The sequence below is a fragment of the Ahaetulla prasina genome, chromosome 2 (genome assembly GCF_028640845.1).
Source record: "Ahaetulla prasina isolate Xishuangbanna chromosome 2, ASM2864084v1, whole genome shotgun sequence".
Lineage (NCBI taxonomy): Eukaryota > Metazoa > Chordata > Lepidosauria > Squamata > Colubridae > Ahaetulla > Ahaetulla prasina.
Genome location: NC_080540.1, coordinates 18404137 through 18421687, shown reverse-complemented (window position 1 = coordinate 18421687; position 17551 = coordinate 18404137). Strand labels below are relative to the sequence as shown.

The 17551-nt window shown below is 41.8% G+C and overlaps 1 protein-coding gene across 1 annotated transcript; it reads left to right on the top strand.

Moving 5' to 3' along the window:
- Positions 1-937: 937 nt before the first annotated feature.
- On the top strand, positions 938-17167 carry LOC131193218 (cholinesterase 1-like). Its single transcript, XM_058173201.1, has 4 exons — positions 938-1668; positions 11529-13050; positions 15242-15396; positions 16069-17167. The coding sequence occupies exons 1-4, from the start codon at positions 1362-1364 to the stop codon at positions 16101-16103; spliced, it is 2019 nt and encodes a 672-aa protein (XP_058029184.1). The 5' UTR covers positions 938-1361; the 3' UTR covers positions 16104-17167.
- Positions 17168-17551: the final 384 nt, after the last annotated feature.

Below are 17551 nucleotides of genomic sequence, written 5' to 3'. Positions count from 1 at the left end.
GGAAAGAGAGCGGGGAAAAGGGGGTGTGGGATACAAGGGAGAAGAGAAAAAGAAAGAAAAGGGGGCATTAATGTCCAATTTTTCCTGGCACAGTACAAGATAAACACATTCCAACCTTCTGCTTTTACACATTAATATATAACTAGCCATTCCTATAACCCCAAATCTTGCTAACCAACAAAACCAAGACCAAAGTTTCATTCTTTTCTTCACAAGCACAAATTCCAGAAGTGATATCCAAACATATTTTCCTCTTTAAATAAAGTAGTCAATTTAGCCATTCCTGCTTTATCTTCCTTGCTATGGAAATAATGTGTATTTCTATTTCCACCGAGGAATCTTTGAACTGCCACAATTTTTATTTACAAAATGTATTTTATTCTTTTAAATTCTTTGGCCTTACTGGGGGAAAAAAGGGGAGGGACCCTTTCCCCCCCATCCCTTTTTTCCTTCAAATTACTACAATTTAAAAACAAAAAACAAAAAACCACTTTTTAAAAAAATCAAAACTTTCTAATACATCTTTTTCTTTAACTTCTTAACATATAAGCTTTGAATTTCAGTATTGCATTTAGCTCCCTCCTTCCAAACTACTGTTATAGAATTATGTTGTTTCTTTTATAAATATCCTTTTTAACATACAGGGTTTTTCTTTAAAGTGGTACATCATTTTCTTTAACTTTCTCTTAATACAGGTACTCTCAAATACATTTTCAATCTTTCTCCATCAGCTTTTTTTTTTCTCAGCATACTTCCTTATTTGGCTTGCCTTAGCTGTCTTCTTCCTTGTTCTTTGAGGCAAAAAGAGATCCCTATAATGGCATGAGTCTTCAAACAGGTATAGCAGGCTGTTGCTAGAAAGAGCCTCTTTTAAGCTGACTAAAAATAGAATAATAATCGTTGAAGGTGATTAAGAAGAGGAAGGCATAAACTTACTGTTTGTTTGAAAGGTAAATTTCAAAACAACAGCTCCTTCAAACCCACCCACCCACCCCGAACAGATTGCAGCCCTTCCCCTCCCAACTTTTGGCATGCAGATAGCTTTGGAGTTCAACTCCAGAAACTGTTTGCTGGCTTACAGCTATACTGAAGAGTTCCGAGGGGAAGTTCTTTGACACACAGTGGCCACAGTAGGTCATAAAAGCTGATGGAATGCCAGTCCCTTCAGTTAGAAGGCAGAACAGCAGCACTCCAGGGAAAAATCCTTCGGAGATCTCTCCCTGGGCATGTGTTCAGTTAGCTATGTTCCCTGGAAGTGTCCTTAGAGGTCTTCTAGTCCAACCACTCTTCAAGGCAGGGGACCTTATACCATACCAAACCAGTTGAATGGTTTTCCGATCTATTTTTGAAGACCTTCACTAATGGAGCACCTACAACTCTGGGAAGCAAGCTATTCCATTGATAAATCATTCTCACTATCAAAAAAATTCGCCTTACTTCTAGGATCCAGTGGGATATTTCAAGGCTCTGTTTTAGACCCAGTACTCTTCAACATCTTCATCAATGATATGGATGAGGGGATAGATGGGGAACTCATGAAATTTGCAGACGACACCAATCTGGCAGGAATAACCAACACTTCAGAAGATAGGCTTAAGATACAGAAGGATCTTAACAGACCTGAACACTGGGTGCTATCTAACAAAATGAAATTCAGTGGTGAAAAAGGTAAGGTTCTATATTTAGTCAATAAAAACCATGTGGTACCTGGATAAACAGTAGTAATTGTGAGAGGGATCTTGGAGTCCGATGTTGCTGTTGGTTTGCAACACGTATTTGTTGTCCTAGGTTCCCTGTTGATGTTGTCCTGGGTTCCCGCAGGAACGGGTCTCAGCCCTCGCTGCGACAATTTGAGGGGGTCCTCGCAAGGACGAAAGAAGCCAAATAAAAGACACCACACCAGGAGTTTTTCAAGATGAGAGAGCACGAAAAAAGGGTTGTAAAAAGAATCCCCCTCCGATCGCAACAGTCTCTTTTATTATGCAGTTTTAGCAGGGAGGGGTAACTACAGCAAGGAGGGAATTAGCATATAGAAAGTTAATACTACCAATCAGCGAGCGTTTAGAGTATACGTATTAGCAAAATACCACGTGTTTTTCAGGAAATTATACATTTTACCTGAATAGAAACCTAACTCAGGGAAAGCAGGGAAAGTTCAGCGGAATAGAAACCTAACTCAGGGAAATCAAAACTATGGGTACTATAAATCATGTCTGTCATGTAGCACCGAAAAAGGTCAAGTCAAGTTCTCCCGGCTGTGAGGCCTAAGAAAACCTGAACCAATGATATATCCATATGTCCTCTGTTTTTATTTTTTAAGATGGGTAAATGATATATCCATATGTCCTCTGTTTTTATTTTTTAAGATGGGTAATATTCTTCTAAAGCTATGACATTCCCAGTGGATCCCCCCTCCGGGAGAGCCCGCAGGGAGCCAGTACGCTTTTCCAAAGGAATGGTTCCCGATTCAGAGTCTTCATCAGCCTCAGAGGCTAATTCTAAAAGAGGTTGTTTATATTCATTTTCAACAGTGTGCTTTAGCAAGAGGACATCATCTCCAATACTGTTTAGTCGTTGTTTCAAGAATGCTAGAACTCTCCCCATGACACATGGGCCAATTGTACATGCAAGGAGCAACAAAATCAGAGGACCAACTAGGGCAGAGAGGAGGGTGGTCAACCAGGGAGAGAGATTAAACATTCCCTGATACCACGTGTGGGATTGAGAACGCTCTTTTTCTCTATCTTTCAATCTGCAGTTGATAGAGTAGTGTATATTATAGTCCACCCTCCAGTGTCAAGTCCTAGCCTTTCTTTGGACAAGTATATTGTGCAGGAAGTATAGGCATCCGAGGAGGCATTGATACAATAGTGAGAAAAGTTAGAGGGTACATACCCAAGGCAACAACCTTGACCTTCAATTGAGGATACCGTTATAGAAGAGTTAGACCACCTGCAACCAGTATCTGAGGTGCTATTGGTAAAAGGTAGGGCGGAACCTATGGCCTCATAAAAAGGGGGTTGAGAAGACAGACACAGCCAACATCTACTATCATTGTTAGGAAAAGTACGGGCTGCTACAAGGGCATCATGCGCAGAGGAGACCAGGGACACCAATGGATTGTTGCTTTTAATCAAGGGCTGTAAAAAGGGCGAATTGACTTGTTTGTTTGGGCCCACAGGTGGGGATGTTTCTAAGGACATGGTAAGACGAATTATGAATATATTTCCTGGATGTCTGTAGTCGGAATTATCGTTCGACCTTCCCCCCCATCTTTTCCCTTTAAGCCATTCAGTAATCGGAAGACTCCTTCCATGAGATGTAAAAGTAACAGTCATAGGATTGAGGCGAACGCCGCAGCAGGCCCAATTGGAGCAGGAATTCCAAGGCAAATTGTTATCAGGGCCTAGTATAGCTTTGATATAGTCAGTAGTATAGGGAGCAGTCCACCAAATCTTTCCGGTTGACACACATTGCCAGGACTTGCAGTACCAATCAGAGATGGTCCCACATTCATCTAGGTGGGAGAGATCAGAAAGATGTCCTGGGCAGATATACAGGCCTGGACCAATTGTCCAGACGTCCCGAGGGGAAGGATCACATTTTGTTTTATGTTTAAATCCATGGGCGCCGACCAGCATTTCAGCAAAGTCAAAGTAGAGTGCAGGAAACCAAGGCCACAGAGTTCGATTAGAGATGGAATGAAGGACGCTTCCTTGGAAGTCCAAAATAGTCCAAGTATAATTTGCGGGACGATGCAGGTTCTGCTGTGCTCCGGATAAGGAGCGCTGCGAACGGAGAGCTGCAGGGGTAGAAACGTGGGAAGAGGGCAAGGAGCGAAATACGCCAGAGGAGAAATGGGTAGCAGAGAGAAGGGAAATTTTCATGTACATTTAGGAAGAGAGGAAGAGGCATTAGAGACAGAAGAGGCAAGAGAGATCAGGGATAGAATCAGAAGGATCTTCATCTTTCTTTTTTGGTTGATTGAGATGACAGGGGCGAACACAGCGAGCCGGAACCCACAGGACTCGATCAGGCAATTGAACTGCAGCGTAGCCTTTTCCCCAGGTAATCAATTGAGCTGGACCTTTCCAAGCTGGATCCGGAAGATGCCTATAATATACCAGAGGACGAGAAGAGGGGAGGGGAGGAGCGGAAAACTGTCTCGAGGCAGCAGTGGAGGCAGGAGATCCAGTTAGATTAAGAAAATTCAATGAATACAAGCAAACATTTAATACATTTTGCAACGCCGGGAGTGTCGGGGGGCTGATGCCTTTTGACCCCAAGTGTCTGTCCAAGGCCTGTTTAAGAGTAATGGCCTGGCCCTGGCTATTGAAAGGAATGCCGAATTTATGGATTATTGACCAGCGATGGCAAAATTGTGCAAAGGCAGAGCTCGTATAGGCTGGTCCATTGTCAGTTTTTAGAGTTTTTGGACATCCCAACGTTACGAAAGTCCGAATACAATGATTAATAACTTGTTTTGCGGTTTCACCCCTTTGCAAGGTTGCCATGATGAAACCTGAATATGTATCAATGGATTTCCAAGGGGTAAAGGATGGATATTGAGTTACATCCATTTGCCATAGTTGACAGGGCACTGTTCCTCTGGGGTTGACCCCCATTGGAAGAGAGTTACCTTGGCGGCTGCAAGTAGGGCATTGATGTATGATCAGATGCCTCAGCAGCCGTGAAGCCAAATTGTTTCATGAGCGCCTTTTTGTTTTGATGAAAATAGGAGTGACTGTCCCAAGGAGAGACAGGAGAAAGTGACAAAAGAGAGGAGGCGGAGGCCGCAGGGTCTGCTACATAACAAAATAGGGATGTGTACATTTGTAAATGAGAGACTGTAAAGTTGTGAAAAGAGAAGTGAGAGTAGAATCAAGAGAAGGGGACAAGTAAGATTGAAAATAGTTTTACTATTTGAGTAACATATAGACTGTCTAAGATGAGGTTGAAAGGTACTATGTGGAAGACAGAGAAAAAGACAATCAATCAATAAAAACCCAACTCCCACCCTTTTTATTCATGTGTGGAAGTTGGTCACTAACAAATCCATGCTATCAAAAACTTCCAAAAACAAACCACATTCTTAGCAAAATCACCATCTGTCTTACTTTACTCATCAGCACTAGTATCCTCTTAACTCTCTCTTCACATTCTGTAACCTTCTAACTTATCACATCCTATAACTTTCTAACTCATCTCTGAAATAGTTCCTAAAACAGGGCACATATTGTGCTGCTAAAAAAGAAAAAGAAACAATACAAACAGCAAATAAGGGGCACACTGAGTCTGATTAAAAAGAAAAACATGTAAGGTTTTGGGTGAGGCTGTTTATGTAGAAAACCTGTGTACATTTTCCAAAATAGAGATCCAGGCTTAAAAAAAATCATACATAAGAAGATAGCCATGTGTCTGAAATGCTGTAGGGTTTCCTGCCTGGGCAGGGGGTTGGACTAGAAGACCTCCAAGGGTCCCTTCCAACTCTTATGATGTATGTGAACAGCTGCAAAAATACAAAGCTAAATGAAACATTTTTAGTCAACTCAGTGCTTTGAAAACATTTATAAAGGTATAGGTTTAATCAGGCAGGTTAAACCTCAAAAAGTTCCAGAAAAGATAAAAAATTAAAATTAAAAGCAAAATCAAAATTGTATGCATGATTAAAAATTAAAATCAAAATTGTTTTCATGGTGAAAAAGAAAATATATCTGCATAGTTTTTTACATAGCTTTTTACAAAAGCAATGCTTCCAGAGAGCCTAATTGTCCCTCCCTTCTCAGACAAGAAAGAAGAGAGAAAAAAAAATGGAGTGGGGGTGGATGGTTATCCCCCGTAGCCCACCCTTTTCCCTGGCACAGCAAGGAACAAAGGGGGGAGTAGTTAAGATAAGCCAGAGGGCAGAGAAAAAAGTTAAAAGTAACTCACTGGAAAGACACTCTCATGCATATGAAGAGAAAAAAAAATGTCCAAAAGTAACTCACTTGCTTGCAAAAGGAAAAATACATTTTTTTATTTTTCCGAAAGTACCTGGCTGCTTGCATACGGAATTTATGCAGACAGATACACATAAAGACACACACACTGGACACACACACATGCAGAGACAATTTCTCACACATGCATACATTTCTTGCAAATCCAAAAGACAACACAGAAATTTCACACCTTCTCAATGAGTTTTGCACATACACACATTCCATGCAAATCAAGCATCACAATTATCTCTACAATTCTTATGCAGGTCTGAAAATGATCACATACATACATACACAAGCACACACATCATCAAACAACATTTACAGACCTGGGGAACTTGTCTGAGAAAACTCAGCAGTTTAAATCATGACTGTGATTGTGGATCCTTTTAAGTCATTTTTGATAAGGCAGAGGTCCTGATTCTCTAAGTGACGTCTGCAAGTAAAATGAGGCATTCAAAGATCATGTGCCAGATGGACAAAATTTTTGCAGGGGCTCTTGGACTTTCATGGAAAAAAGTTCCCAATGTTTCCCATGTAGTCGCTGTGAGCAAATTCTTTTCCAGATTGTTTCCAGATATAGAGAAGCAATTAAACCAAATCAATTGCTGGTTAATGTGAGCGATCGCACCCATGGGGGAAAGAGAGGGGTGCTCTGGGGGAAGGGAGGCAGGCAGGGGAAAGGAGGCAGTTTTCAAAGCAGGGATGGAAGAAACAGGTATTTGGTACAATATGCTTTCTAGCTCAATATGCTTTGAAGGTTCAGAGTGGGGGGAAAGGGAGGAGGAGGGAAAGGAATGAGCAGGCATAGGAACTGAAGGAACGGAGAGTGAATGCCGTAGGAAGTAACAGCTTCTTTTAAATTTTTAAGCACCCGTACATTGATGTTCTCGTGTATCGGCTGTCCCCCTCCTGCTGGATTGAGGTTTAAAGGGTAAGCCGATATCGGGGGTTCAGTTCTTAGAGAAAGAGAAGAAAAGGCAACCAAGGCAGAAAGAGTGCCTGCAGCCGTGTCTGTATCCTCCGGCGGAGGGGGAGACGCTGCAGGGGGAGAAAGAGCTGTGTCTGCAGGGGGAGCAGAGGCAGCTACAGAGACAGAAGGAGACTAGAAAAGAGGTAAGAGATTTCTTAGAAAGAGGATAGACAGTGGTGCCATTAACTTTTTGCAAACAATTAGCCTTCTTCACCAGAGAGTAAAGCTCATTCCTATCAATGATGAGACTTTCGAGTTCGAGGAGCCCATTACTTACGTGTGCACGTGTCGCGTCCGGACGGGTAAGCAATGAGGGTGAAGGTGACGCACCGCTAGACAACGATCGCGCCTCTGGACAACACAACAGGACAGGACGAGCCCCCAGATGTTGCTGTTGGTCTGCAACACGTATTTGTTGTCCTAGGTTCCCTGTTGATGTTGTCCTGGGTTCCCGCAGGAACGAGTCTCAGCCCTCGCTGAGACAATTTAGGAGGTCCTTGCAAGGACAAAAGAAGCCAAATAAAAGACACCACACCAGGAGTTTTTCAAGATGAGAGAGCACGAAAAAAGGGTTGTAAAAAGATCCCCTTAGATCGCAACAGTCTCTTTTATTATGCAGTTTTAGCAGGGAGGGGTAACTACAGCAAGGAGGGAATTAGCATATAGAAAGTTAATACTACCAATCAGCGAGCGTTTAGAGTATACGTATTAGCAAAATACCACGTGTTTTTCAGGAAATTATACATTTTACCTGAATAGAAACCTAACTCAGGGAAAGCAGGGAAAGTTCAGCGGAATAGAAACCTAACTCAGGGAAATCAAAACTATGGGTACTATAAATCATGTCTGTCATGTAGCACCGAAAAAGGTCAAGTCAAGTTCTCCCGGCTGTGAGGCCTAAGAAAACCTGAACCAATGATATATCCATATGTCCTCTGTTTTTATTTTTTAAGATGGGTAAATGATATATCCATAGTCCTAGTGGACAATTGCTTAAATATGAGCCAGCAGTGTGCTGCAGCTACTAAAAAACCCAAAACACTACTAGACTGCATTAACACAGGGATAGAATCAAGGTCACATGAACTGTTAGTACCACTTTATAATGCCTTGGTAAGACCACACTTGAAATACTGCATCCAGTTGTGGTTACCATGAGGTAAAAAAAATGTTGGGGCTCTAGAAAGAATGCAGAGAAGAGCAAAGAAGATGATTAGGGGACTGGAGGCTAAAACATACGAAGAGCGGTTGCTGAAATTGGCATGTCTAGTTTAATGAAAAGACAGACTAGGGGTGACATGATAGCAATGTTCTGATATCTCAGGGGTGCCACAAAGAAGAGAGGGTCAAGCTATTCTCCAAAGTACCTGAGGGCAGGTTGAGGAGCAATGGATGGAAACTAATCAAGAAGAGAAGCAAATTAGAACTAAGGAGACATTTCCTGACAGAACAATTAATCAGTGGAACAACTTGCCTCCAGAAGTTGTGAATGCTCCAAAACTGGAAGTTTGTAAGAAGAGATTGGACAACCATTTGTCCAAAATGGTATAGGTTTCCTGCCTGAGCATGTGGTTTGACTAGAAGACCTCCAAGGTCCCTTCCAACTATTATTCTATTCTATTCTATTCTATTCTATTCTATTCTATTCTATTCTATTCTATTCTATTCTATTCTATTCTATTCTATTCAAAAAGCTTCCTCCTTTTATTTCTTCTCGTCTTCTGGTGCCCTAGAGAATGAGTAAATCCCACTTTTTTTTGTGACTGTCCCTCAAGTATTGGAAGACAGCTATCATGTCTCCTCTAATCCTTCTTTTTAATAGGCTAGCCACTAGACATACCTAACTCCCACAATTGTTCATGATACCTGCTGAGTGCACTTGGTCAGCCAACCAAAAATCTATCTGCTGGTGATGCTGTCTGTCCTACATTTTTAGAGTCATCCCAATTAGGGTCACCGCAGGTATCTGTTATTTGCTTTCAGGTTCTTTAGTTGCTTTGAAATCTGGACAGATGTTGTAATGGCTCTTTTCAAGGCTGCCTACCAGAGATAGAGACTGTCCTTTGCTCTAGAGTTCTCTCACCCCATTTGAAGGAAGTTCTCTGTTTTTCCATGTCTTTGATATTGGAGCCTTTTCCCAATACTTGCAGCTTCCTCCCCCTTTATGGGCAGAATCCAGTTGGTCAATGCACCTTCCTGCAATAGATAAAGTTGCTCTCTTCATGATCAGTCTTTTTCTGAGCCTGGTCATCTCTGAAGCTGCTTTCCAAATAACAAATAGTGCCGTTAAATCTGACAAGTGAGTAAGTCTGTAGAATTTTTAAAGAACAGGTTTTTTTCAGAAAATTAGAAGATGATTTTTAGGAAAGGGACTCGAATTTCCTGTTTTTTTCGGGTTGGTTAACTCTATTTAGGCTAGTTAGTTCTATTCCAGGCTAAACATACATAAAGAGACAAGCATTTCTTCAGCCATAATAGGAAATGCCTGATAGAGTTTGAGACACAGAGAACAAGAGTGGAAAAGAAGAGCAGTGAAGAGAAAGCCCATACTGGGCTGCCATTTCGTCCAGGTTCAGATATGTGTTTGCAAATTTCCACCATCTTTATCCAGCAATAAGACCCATTAAAAAATCAATGGGATATTCTGAATAGAATAGAATTTATTTATTGGCCAAGTGTGATTGGACAAAGAAGGAATTTGTCTTGATGCATATACTCTCAGTGATGCTAGGTAGATGCTGCAGTGATTCACTTAAGAACTGTAGCAAGAAAGGTCATAAAATGGGGCAAAACTCATTTAACAATTGTCCTGCTTAGTAGTGGAAATTTTGGGCTTAATTATGGGTCATAAGTTGAGGACTCCCTCTACTGTGGGCACATTTAAGAGGGGAAATAGTTTGCATTTATGTTCAGTAGTGGTTGGTATTGAGGAAATAAGGGGCGTGCGTAACTAGTTTTGGATGATGGCCTGATTGAAAGTTCTGTACGAGGGATGGTTGGATGTTTTGGGTGACGGAGGGTTGGATGTTGGGCAACTGATTGTAGGTTTTACTTTTTATGCAGTCAGCACAGTAGTCGATGTATAGGTTAGATTCCCCTTCGTCTAGGCATCTTTTGAGTTCTGTGTGGAATTCACAGGAGCGGATCCATTGCAGTAAGGATAAATCAGGCCGTGATCGAAGTTTGCTGTGGTTGGGGTTGGTTCTGGCAATTGAATTTATAGTATAAATGAACTTTTGTTTGCTGGTCTCATTTTTGCAAATGACTCTACAGAATCTTGGGGCCACTGAGCCATCACTGTTTTTGTATTCTGGTCCATCTCTGGAGACTTTGATGATTTTGTCAGGGGAGATGGTCGGTGTATTATAGCTTCCAATGATGTTATGAATCTTAGTGATATCTGGTTCACTGGTGTCATCTAATCCAAATAAAATATCCGAAGTTTATTCATTTTCAGTGGTTTGACCAACTCTGGCCGGAAAGGGGAATTTCAGACAAATCGAAGTTAGCACTTATGTGTGAAGGGACTATAGCAGTTGAAAGCTCAGTTTTTCAATTACTTTCTCTACTTTGGAAATTATTTCATTTATTTTTATTGATGGATATATGCCACCCAGAGTCACTTTTTGTGAGCTGGGTGGCCTTTTAAAGGTGAGAAATAAAAATAAAATGTCTTTATTTAACACATTTATATGGCCATCCATCTCACTGAACATGATGTGTACAACCAACAATTAAACGTCACAGGTATTAAAAGCTTAAGAAATAAAGAAAACCAACCTTGTGGGAGGAAAAACATCCATCTAAACATAATATAACTATTACACAGGCTCCCCCTGAGCTCCCCAAGGTTGCTGGGAAAACCACATTTTCAGGGCCCTCTGAAAGGCTAACAGGGTTTTCGGAATGTTTACAACTGAACAACTTCAGCTTTATGACTCAGTAAAAAAAAAAAATATGGAAATTTCTTGAGATGTTGAAAACTAAAGAGCACTGCCCAAAATTATGATGGTCTACAAATAGGCTGATCCCAGATAAAAAATCACATCTGATACCAAACTAAAAAAAAAATATGGAGGTGTGTGTGTGAGAGAGAAATGCAACTGTACATTTGTTGATTTAAAACAGGATTGGAACAGGAAAAATGTTGATTTCAGGTCATTTTACATTGTTATTTATTTCAATTAAATCTTAGCCATAATCCACTAGATAGGGATGAGTACACTAATTTCCAGAATGGGATTTTGGAATAAATTAGAGACATCCATAACAAAAATAATATATAACAAAATTGTATTGGGAACCCTGGAGAAAATCTACTAGCAATTCTACGTCAAAACTATCCATTCGCTGAGCAAAGGGATTGGTAACCAGGAGTTCTAAGCGGTTCTTCTGGAACTTTGGAGACCACATCATGGAGAAGGGCAAAGGTGACTAGGTCAGTCCCTGCACTCACCATTGGTGTCCTCAACAAGAACAGAGTCCCACCATCACAGTAAATTAATGATGAATTGGCATTAGGTGGGCTTATACAGTAAGTGGAATAATTTCATATCGGTTGTAACTTTTTCTAGGTCCACCAGCTCGTCCTACTGTTGCAATGCCTTGTCTGCTATGCCCGTCTCTCTTGTGCTGCCTCCTCCTCCTCTTCTTTCCACTGGCTTCTAGTTCTGCTTCTAATGAGGACACAGTGGTCATAACCAGCAGTGGCCCTATTAAGGGCAAGCAGTTCCTGGCTGACCTTGGATCTGTGACAGCCTATCTAGGCATTCCTTATGCTGAGCCTCCCCTGGGGAAGTTGCGTTTCCAGAAACCTCTTCCACATCAGCCATGGAAGCAAACATTGGAAGCAACCAGTTTTGGCAATTCCTGTCCTCAATTTATTTTCCGGGATGTCCCCGAAGCAGAGATATGGTCTCCTAAAACACCACTGTCAGAAGATTGCCTTTCCCTCAACATCTGGGTGCCACATCCACAACCTTCTTCACCAGTCCCTGTTTTGGTCTGGATACACGGAGGGGGATATTTAATGGGCACCTCTACTCTGGAGTTGTTCAATGGGACACATTTGGCTGCCGCTGAGAATGTCATTGTAGTCACCCTCAATTATCGCTTGGGAGCCCTGGGCTTTCTGTACTTGCCACCAGCTGCTCCAGGGAACCTAGGCTTATGGGACCAACAGCTGGCCCTGAAGTGGATAAAAGAGAATGCAGCTGCCTTTGGGGGAGATCCTTCTCGGGTGACCATTTTTGGCCACAGTGCTGGAGGAGCTTGTGTGAATTTCCATCTTCTTGCACCAAAAAGTCAGGATCTTTTTGCCCAAGCGGTGATCCAGAGCGGAACAGCCAATGCCTTCTGGGCTTGGAGGCCTTCTCAGGAAGCCAAAGAAAAATCACTGGAATTTGTTCATCTGCTAGGCTGCTCCGAGGACAATAATATCAGCATAGTGCATTGTCTGCAAACAAAAAATATTTCTGAATTTATTCGGCATGAAATATCTCTGTTCTTCAAAGGTGGCTTCCTTGTAAATTTTCCCTTCAGGCCAACCACAGATGGGGAGTTTTTGCTTGGTGATCCAGAAAAGCTCATGGAGGAGGGGCAAATTCAGTTCAAACCAGTCCTCATAGGTGAAACCTCTGATGAAGCAGCCTCATTTGTCCACTATGTTTTCCCTAACATCACCGACAATCTCATCGATCAGGAGCAGCTTCTGAAAGGGATACAGCTGTTGGTGCCAAATGCAACTGAAGATTTTATTGAGACTATTGCGCTCAAGTACAGTGAAGGAAATCATGGCCCAGCACAATACCGCTCCGCTCTGTCCCACTTCTATACAGATCGGATCATCGCATGTCCATTGATTGAAACTACAAGAAATATCAGGAAAACTGGGAGTCCTGTATATGCCTATTTATTCGCGCATCGCTCTTCAGGGTCAGTTTGGCCTGAATGGATTGGAGCATCCCACGGTGCTGAGGTTTCTTACGTTTTTGGAACCCTTCAATCAGGGCTGCCTGTCAATCAAACATACACAGAGGCTGAAGCCAGGCTGAGCCGTAAGATGATGTACTACTGGGCGGAGTTTGCCAGAACTGGGTAAGTGGTTCATTTTATTTCTATAAATTTGTATTGTAAATATAAAGAAAGCCCCCCCAATTCAACAAATGTACTTTATGTCTAAGTTAATGCACTCATAAAGAATTGCGTGGTATTCTTTTGCATATGTTTACAGGTTGTGTTAATATAAGTAGTTCATGATTTACGACCACAGTTGGGACTAGAATTTCTGTTGCTAAGCAAAACAGTTGTTACCATAAGTGAATCATAAGTGCAAGGATCAGTTGTAAGTCACTTTTTTCAGTGCTGTTGTAACCTTGAATGGACATTAAATGAATAGTTGTAAGTCAAGGACTACCTGTACTGGAAACAGCCCTGAAATTTTTAAGGATTCTTAATAATGTCACTCATAGATAATTTTTCTTTTATGAGTTCAGTAGTATCACATATATTCCAGGGTACATTATTTCTCCAAGTGCAATAGAGGAGGCAAAAGGGAGATAAGAAACAGAGCATTACCCTTCCATTAAGAGAACGAGCAAAGGCTTGCAAGGGAGTAAGTAGGGAAGGGGAAACTCACAAGGTGGAGGGTGCTCAGGGTGTGAGGATTGGGATTGGCAGATCCAAGAGTCTACAAGGAGCTGATCTGGGTTTGGATCAGCAAGGAGGAGACCCAAGAGATTTCACCAAGCCAAACTCCATCCCTCCCTCAAAGTCCCCTTTGGGAGTTCCCCTTGGTTATAGTTTCTCAAGTCAAAACAAGTCTCTTTGGGAAAGAGCTACAGAAGAGGTCTTCTAATCCAACCCTATTCCATTCTGGACAAGTGGTTGTCTCTTCTTAAAAACCTCCAGCGATGAAGCTCACATAGCTTCTGAAGGCAAGCTGTTCCGCTGATCAATTGTTCTCACTGTCAGGAAATTTCTCCTTATTTCTAGGTTGATTCTTTCTTTATTTTTGATTTCTTTATTTTTATTTATTTCGTTATTTGCCAGACACATATAATGTAACAGATATAAATACTGTATAAACATGATTATGAATACAGGATAAGGATACGAATAAATGGGGACAGTAGGACAGGGACGGTAGGCCCAATGGTACGTTTATGCACACCACTTACAGACCTCTTAGGAATGGGGTGAGATGAACAGTAGACAGTCTAAGGCAGCAGTCACCAACTGGTGGTCCGTGGACCACTGGTGGTCCGTGACAAAATTTTTGTGGTCCCCAGAAAAATTATTTGCATTTTTTATATTGCACTAAACCAGGGGTCCTCAAACTACGGTCACTGGGCTGGATACATGCAATGAATGTTTGTGTTGCTGCAGAGAGCCTTCCCCTTCGGGGTCTTTTTGTGTGGGTCGGAGGGGGGCAGAAATTCCAACTTGGGGTTTGCTTCAGCCTCCTGGTGCGGGGCTTGCGCGAAGGCTGGAGGGAAGCACTGCTGGTGGCGAAGAACCGGAGGGCCTCATTCCAGTGGGACTGCCTCATGGCCTGGAACTGGCTGACCATCTCAGTCCACTGAGCTTCCAGGCACCGGTACCTGGCCTTGCACTCCCGCAGGTCTTCCCTCTGCTTGGAAAGCCTATGCTCGTAGTCCTCGGTAAGGTGCTTCTGCTGAGCCTCCTTCTCGGTTAGATCCAATTTGAACGGAGACAGCTATTTTGCCAACTCTTTCTCATGGTGGCTGTTTAGCTCTAGAAACTGCTTCCTGTTGGGGCCCTAAGGAACCCAGGCGGGCAGGCGAGGAATGGTGAGTAGAGGCTGACAAGGTGCCCCTCGACATGAGTGACATTGAGTTGGCCACACCCACCCAGTCACATGACCACCTTGCCACACTCACCCAGCCAGTCATTAGGTACATCATATTAGTGGTCCGGGGGATTTAAAATTATGAATTTAGTGGTCCCTGAAGTCCGAAAGGTTGGTGACCCCTGGTCTAAGGTTAAAGTTACGGGCGTTTGTGGAAGTAACCACAGAGTCAGGTAGTGCATTCCAGGCGTTCACCATTCTGTTACTGAAGTTGTATTTTCTGCAATCAAGTTTGGAGTGGTTTACCTTAAGTTTGTACCTATTGTGTGCTCTTGTATTATTGCGGTTGAATCTGAAATAGTCATTGACAGGTAGGATGTTGTAGCAGATACAGTAATTTTGTGTACTATGCTTAAGTCAGACCTTAAGGTTCTCCCCTTGATTAGTTTCCATCAATGTCCTTTTCTTCGTCCTTAGGAATCCCACTGGGTTAGCAGCCAGCAAGGATGAGTGGCTAGTCTATAATGCCACAGAGCAGAATTTCTTCCTTCTTAATACTGAACCATTCCAGGAAAGGGTGAAAGAGCACTGTGATTTTTTAAAAAGCCATTTTTCAAAGGCTGAAGAGACACGTAAGTTCAGCTATTAGTTCTGCCTTTGGAAGGGAGTAATGGTTGATGAAAAAGATGTTTTTGAAAATCATTTATATATCAAATATAGAGATCACCCATCTCACTCATAGAGCAATTTCTAAAAATTGATTTTATTTCCAGTCTTTGCTGAAACATACTCATTTGATTTTGCACTGGGCAATTTTGTAATGTTAGTGATAAATTTTGTAGAGCAAGCATATTTCATGATGTACCATGAATTGGGTCTCTGGTAATATCCTCTAAGTAAGCCTTAATTGCTCGCATAAAGATAACAACAACAATAGCAACAACAACAATAACGAATCCCAAAACATCTCACCATTTGACCATGATCAGTGTTGACAAAATCCCTCTCAGTCAATTGCAAAAGGCAGCTTTAGTTGGAACAGATTATATCCTGCAATGATACCTTTAACACCATCAAAAAACATCTGCCCATTCCAGTTTTTTATGAAGGACAAAGTAGGTGGACAAAAAATGTCATATCCAGTCCAAACATCTGGCTGACCATGTGAATATATAATATATATATATATAAATATATATTATGCTGTGAATCATGGAATCCTCAGAATCCTACTTCTAGATTCGGATTCTTTAGTGATAAGATGTACACCTTATTTTGATATTTCATTTTTCTTTGTTCTGCAGAGAAGTCTGAAGGTGATTCTGTTTCATCGGACTAGGAAGAAGACAGGAGGTAGAAATCCAGTGCTTGATTATAGTAACAGCCTTGAATTGGGATAAAGTTGGAAGATTTCAGAAGGGGGCTAGACTTCTTTCTAAACAGTAGTTTCACATTGGTATTTCAAACCATTTTTAAGTAGCGCTTTTGTGGCTCAGCTTCACTGTGTGAAATGGAAGCTCTCCAAGCTGATGCCAATGGCCTTTGTGGAAGAGGAACCTGGAGAAACCTCTAGATCTCAGCATAAACAAATTCAGATCTTGGGCATAGGGAAGGAAAGAAAGAAGGAGCCACCAAGAGTAACTTACAGAGAAGATTACGCAGTGCTGCGAAAGAGAAAGCATAAGAATGAAATTCAGCCTGTGGGGGAATGGGACTATTTAATAGACAGATGGAGACACTGGGAATGTGTCCTTGTAGCCCAGTGATAAATGTTATCAGAATATTTCCATAGGCATCCCTAAATCTCAAGATACAAATATTTCTTCTAAGGAAGACCATTGTCCTCTCTAGATAACAGAAGGGCAGGAAGTAACTTGAGATCAGTTAGGTTATTAATTACCAATGTGTATGCATGCATAAAAATCCCCCTCCATTTTGAAATATATAAATATGAGTGAATCTGTCAAGTCTGCCATTGTAATCGCTTCAGCCTGCCATAAAATGTGGGGAGGAGGAGAATGGGGACTTAGGGAAGGGGGATGACAGGATGACAGAAACCAGACGTGTCAATCTGCAACAAGCTGGCTGATCCAACATCATGAGCATGAGAATGGAATGCGAAACTCCACCAAAGCAGCACCAAACCTTAAAGCTGTTACCAAAACTCCTAATAATATTGGAGTCTTAAACCTGGTCATGATGGGAAGACCTGGGAGAAGGGGAAAAGGCAGGCTTTGCACAGGAATACTCAGATCCAGCTTTTCTTGCACTGTAACCACTTGAGTTTAGTAAAAGTATACCTTTTGCTGCAAATGGATTTGAGCGTCTTTCTTTCCTAATCTTCCAAGCTGGGACAAGCCTGACAGCATCCTTTCCTCTGCAGGAGTTCCTCCCACTATTTTCTCGAGGAAATTTCTCCACTGGACTCTGTTAACAGTAAATACTGCAGAGAACCTTGATTATATGCTTTGGGTCCTGCATTTTGATTCCATAAACTTCTCCATGTTTAGTATAAGGGAATACAGAGCACCTTAGGTGGACTTTTAAGGTTAAGATTAAGGCACCAGGCTAGATATCAGGAGACTGTGAGTTCTAATCCTACCTTAGCCATGAAAGTCAGAAAGGTAGAATTAGAACTCAAAGTCTGATAACGTTTAGTCTGGTGCCTTAATCTCAAAAACCCATCTAAGGTGCTGTGTGTTCCCTTTATACTAAATAGGCTGACTTTAGACTAATCACTCTCTCTCAGCCCAACTCACCTCACAGGATTGTTGTTTTGGGGAAAAT